The sequence below is a fragment of the Nicotiana attenuata genome, chromosome 6 (genome assembly GCF_001879085.1).
Source record: "Nicotiana attenuata strain UT chromosome 6, NIATTr2, whole genome shotgun sequence".
NCBI lineage: Eukaryota > Viridiplantae > Streptophyta > Magnoliopsida > Solanales > Solanaceae > Nicotiana > Nicotiana attenuata.
This window is the reverse complement of record NC_031994.1, coordinates 27,228,905-27,233,998: the sequence shown is the minus strand read 5'-3', so window position 1 is coordinate 27,233,998 and position 5,094 is coordinate 27,228,905. Positions and strand designations below refer to the sequence as shown.

Sequence of the window (5,094 nt, the reverse complement as noted above, 5' to 3'; positions counted from 1 at the left end):
AATAGTTGTACAGTGTATTCAATGTTAATACAATTGGAAAATCAGTTCCATCTTATCTCTCCAGAACCTTCCTCCTTCTTTCCTTCTCTGTTCTTTCTTCTCCTTCAATTCTTCGACTCCATTAATGGCGAACCTAGAGTGTGTTTTTAACATGGTATCAGAGCATGGTTGATTGCGATTCAGAGCTCTAGGAATTTGAAAATTCATCGTTCATTTCATTTTTCTCTAAACCCTAAATTCTCTCCTTCTTTTCATCTCCTTTCGATTTTTCCTTTCCTCGAAATGGCGATTGATACGCCGGAGAATGTAGCTGGAACCTCACATGCAGCTATTCATCAAGTTGATTACAACGATCCACTATATGTTCATCCATCGGATACACCAGGTATTTCACTCGTCCCTCAACTGTTGATAGGGACTGAAAATTACTCGGAGTGGAGCAGATCTATGGTAATGTCATTGCTAGTAAAAAAAATTAGGTTTTGTTGATGGATCATGTACTAGAGATCAATTTGAAAAGGATGCCTATAAATTACACCAGTGGGATAGGTGTAATGCGATCGTGCAATCATGGATTATGAGTTCAGTCGCACCAGAACTCAGAAGAGGAATTGCATACTCAACCAATGAAGAGAAAGTATGGAAAGCTATGAAAGAGAGATTTGATAAAGTAAATGCTACTAAAATTTATCATATGAATAGGGAGATCAGATGTCTGACGCAAGGCATTTCGAGTGTTTCTGTGTACTTTTCCAGACTCAATGACTTGTGGGATGAATTTGAGTCAATAATCCCTTTTCGTGGTTGTGATTGTGAAAGATCCAGACTTTTTGTGACATTTCTTCACCAACAAAAACTCTTGAAGTTTCTAATGGGTCTAAATGATACATATGCACCACAAAGGAGTCAAATTCTGATGATGCACCCAACACCCACTCTAGATCAGGCCTACTCGATGATTGTGCAAGAGGAAAGCCAAAGGGTGAATGTTGGCACATCACAGGCTGGTATTTTAGGGAGCACACCTTTGAATGTAGAGAGTAGTGCTTTAGCTGTTGCAAATGCTTTGAATGTGAGACCTAGGAGAAACAACGGGCTTGTGTGTGATTACGGCCACATGAAGGGACACTCGAGAGAATCATGTTACAAACTGGTAGGATACCCTCCAGGATTCAAGTTCAACAACAATAGGAGAAGAGGAGGACATGAGCAACCTGGAAACATGGCACACAATGTTCATACTTCAGAGTTTCTTCAAAATGCTGCACACGGAAACAATATACCAGTTGTAGTACCAACTGTCCAGCCATTCACCACTGAGCAATACCAACAAATTCTCAAGATGTTAAGCAAGGAGACCCAACCTCCATATGTAGCCAATATGGCAGGCAACTCACTTGATAACCAATGTAGTTGGATTATTGACTCTGGTGCTTCTAACTATATGGTTTCATCCTTGAATCTACTGTCATCTTTTAATCAAATTTCTGAGCCTAGATCCGCAACTGTGCACTTGCCTAATGGAAACGATACCAAAATTACTCACATAGGAACTTGTACTTTGCCTAGTTCTGATGTACTACATGATGTACTCTATGTTCCCCAATTCAAGTATAACCTTTTGTCCATTTCCAGATATACTAAAGAGCTGAATAGTTCTGTCCATTTTTATCCTGATTTCTGTGTCTTTCAGGACCTCTTCAGTGGCATGGTGAAGGGGATTGGTAAACTTGAGGGTGGTCTCTACATCCTTAGACCTTCAACAGATGCTGCTGTCTCTTCTTCTAAGTGCATGACCACTTCAGTTCAGCAAAGCACAAGTGCTTTATGGCACCAAAGACTGGGTCATGCTCCTCTTCCAGTTCTAAAAAAAAACTGCAATAAATAAACATTTGTCTAGTAGTCCAGCTTCTACTTGTAATTGTCCTATATGTCCATTAGCTAAACAAACAAGATTGCCTTTTCCTATCAGTCATTCAAAGTCTGCTAGTTCATTTCAACTTGTTCATATGGATGTCTGGGGTCCATATAGAGTAAACACTCATAATGGATATAGATACTTTCTAACTCTGGTTGATGATAGTACCAGAATGACTTGGACATTTCTTTTGAGATTGAAAAGTGATGTATATGTTGTGTTAACTGATTTTCTTCACCTAGTAGAGAATCAATTTTCCACTACTATCAAAACATTCAGACCAGACAATGATTATGAATTCTTTAACACCTTATGTTCTAATCTCTTCAAAACCAAGGGAATTATTCATCAGAGTAGTTGTGTTCAGACTCCACAACAGAATGGAGTTGTAGAAAGAAAACATAGACACCTTCTAGATGTTGCTAGAGCTTTAAGGTTTCAAGCAAATATTCCCTTGAGATGCTGGGGGGACTGCATCCTTACAGCAACATATATTATCAATAGATTTCCCAGTTCCACCCTAAATGGAAAGTCTCCTTATGAGATGTTCCATGGAAAGCCACCAACCTTTGATCATATGAAAACCTTGGGATGCCTTTGCTATGCCACAAAGCCAGATTCCCATGATAAATTTACTTCTAAATCCATTCCAGCTGTGTTTATGGGATATGCACCCACACAGAAGGGTTACAAACTCCTTGACATTGAAACCAACAAATACCTAGTCAGTCGGGATGTAGTCTTCAAGGAAGATATTTTCCCCTTCAAACATCCCAGGAACAAATTTCTTGTCTGTCCTGGTTCTGCTCCTAAATGTTCTACTTCTAATCTTTTTCCTGTTCCTGATTTGCATCCACTTAATCCACCATCTTTTGCTGTTGATCCCTCTAGTTTACCTACTGATTCTTCTTTCCCTCCTGATCCACCATGTCATTCTCCTTCTCCCAATCCTGCTCCACCTGCCTCCTCACATTCTCCATCTTCACCTTCTCCTGCTGCTCCTGCACCACCATTCCTTCTTGCTGATTCCCTCTCTTTGCCACATCGACAATCCTCACAATCTCTGCAGCTCAGGAAATCTACCAGACAATCCAGGCCTCCCATTTGGTTAACTGACTATGTTCACCCCCCTTTGCCTTCTACTTCTACTTCTACTTCTGCTTCTCTTTATCCAATTCAACAGTTTGTGTCTTACTCTCATCTTCCTTCTCATTTTCAATCTTTCTTAGCTTCTTTTTCATCAGATATTGGGCCTTCTTCTTACTCTCAAGCCATCAGAGATGACAGGTGGGTTCAGGCAATGAAGCTTGAAATAGAAGCACTAGAACAGAACAACACTTGGGAAGTAGTTACCCTGCCACCTGGGAAGGTACCCATTAGATGTAAGTGGGTATACAAAATTAAGTATAATGCTAATGGATCTATTGAGAGGTTCAAAGCAAGGTTAGTAGCAAAAGGATATACCCAGCAAGAGGGCATTGATTTTCATGACACCTTTTCCCCAGTAGCTAAGATGACTACTGTGAGGACTGTCATAGCCATTGCAGCTCTTAAGCATTGGCCTCTTTTCCAGATGGATGTCCACAATGCCTTTCTGAATGGTGATCTTTTTTAGGAGGTCTATATGACACTGCCCCAGGGATTTGGTAGCCAGGGGGAGAACAAAGTCTGTAGACTTCTCAAATCCCTATATGGGTTGAAACAAGCCTCTAGACAATGGAACTTAAAACTAACACAAGCCCTACTGACATCTGGTTTCAAACAGAGCAAACATGACTACTCATTATTCACTAAAACTACTAATGATGCTTTTGTACTCATACTTGTATATGTAGATGATTTGCTTGTTACAGGAAATGATTTGGCAGAGATACAGTCAGTCAAAGATGCCCTGCACAAAATCTTTAAGCTGAAAGGTCTTGGAGAACTAAGATTTTTTCTTGGTATTGAGTTTGCTAGATCAAATGAAGGCATCATAATGTCACAAAGAAAGTACACCTTGGAAATGATCTCAGAAGCAGGACTTTCAGGTTCAAAGCCTAAAGAAACTCCAATGGAACAACATCTAAAGCTAACTAGTGCAGAATTTTATAAGCTAATAAAGACAGAAAGTTCCGATGAGTCTTTGGAAGATAAGAGCATTTTTCAGAGGCTAGTTGGGAAGTTGTTGTACTTAACAATAACCAGACCAGACATTGCATATGTAGTACAGTGTTTGAGCCAGTTTATGCATGCGCCAAAAAGGTCTCATTATGAAGCAGCTCTGCATGTGGTGAGGTATGTGAAGAATCAGCCTGGGCTTGGACTCCTTATGTCAAGCACTGGTGCAGAGGAAATTGTAACTTTCTGTGATTCAGATTGGGCCTCATGCCCTATGTCTAGGAAATCAGTTACTGGTTTCTGTGTTAAGCTAGGGGCATCACTTATTTCCTGGAAGGCAAAGAAACATAGTACTATATCTAGAAGTTCAGCAGAAGCTGAATATAGAAGTATGGCACATACAGTAGCAGAATTGATGTGGTTAAAAGGACTATTGCTAGAGTTGCAAGTGAATGTAAAGATGCCTATGGAGTTGTATTGTGATAACAAGGCAGCCCTCCAAATAGCAGCTAACCCTATGCATCATGAGAGAACAAAGCATATAGAGATTGACTGTCACTTTATAAGGGAGCAAATACAAGAAGGCCTGATAAGAACTGCGTATATATCCAGTCAAGAACAGCCTGCAGATATCTTGACAAAGGCTTTAGGCCATCCCCAACATTCAGTATTACTTTCCAAGTTGGGAATGAAAAATATTTTTCATTCTCAACTTGAGGGGGAGTGTAGAAATACATAGTTGTACAGTTGGCTATTTATATTGTACTCTTCTAGAAAGATAATTAGTTAGAAGATTAGTTGCTTAGCTGTCATAAGGGTAGTTAGTGGAAACATTATTTGGTAATGTGTATATAATAGTTGTACAGTGTATTCAATGTTAATACAATTGGAAAATCAGTTCCATCTTATCTCTCCAGAACCTTCCTCCTTCTTTCCTTCTCTGTTTTTTCTTCTCCTTCAATTCTTCGACTCCATTAATAGTGAACCTAGAGTGTGTTTTTAACAAATTGAATAAACAATTATTCCATAATAGATACTATATTTAAATCAAAACCCATGATTAATAGTATATATCC

General features: G+C 39.3%; 1 protein-coding gene across 1 annotated transcript; it reads left to right on the top strand.

Annotated features, from left to right (window-relative positions):
- Positions 283-3,533, top strand: LOC109227719. The gene is made up of 4 exons (XM_019392916.1): positions 283-385; positions 480-1,576; positions 1,694-1,820; positions 1,942-3,533. Exons 1-4 carry the CDS (start codon positions 283-285, stop codon positions 3,531-3,533), a joined length of 2,919 nt encoding a protein of 972 aa, XP_019248461.1.

What these genes read in the sequence shown, in the direction of transcription:
- LOC109227719 (XM_019392916.1), top strand. Translation starts at nt 283, where the DNA reads ATGGCGATTGATACGCCGGAGAATGTAGCTGGAACCTCACATGCAGCT. An exon ending in GTACTTTGCCTAGTTCTGAT is followed by an intron (nt 1,577 to 1,693) that starts GTACTACATGAT and finishes TGTGTCTTTCAG; the next exon opens with GACCTCTTCAGTGGCATGGT. An exon ending in TTCAGTTCAGCAAAGCACAA is followed by an intron (nt 1,821 to 1,941) that starts GTGCTTTATGGC and finishes TATGTCCATTAG; the next exon opens with CTAAACAAACAAGATTGCCT.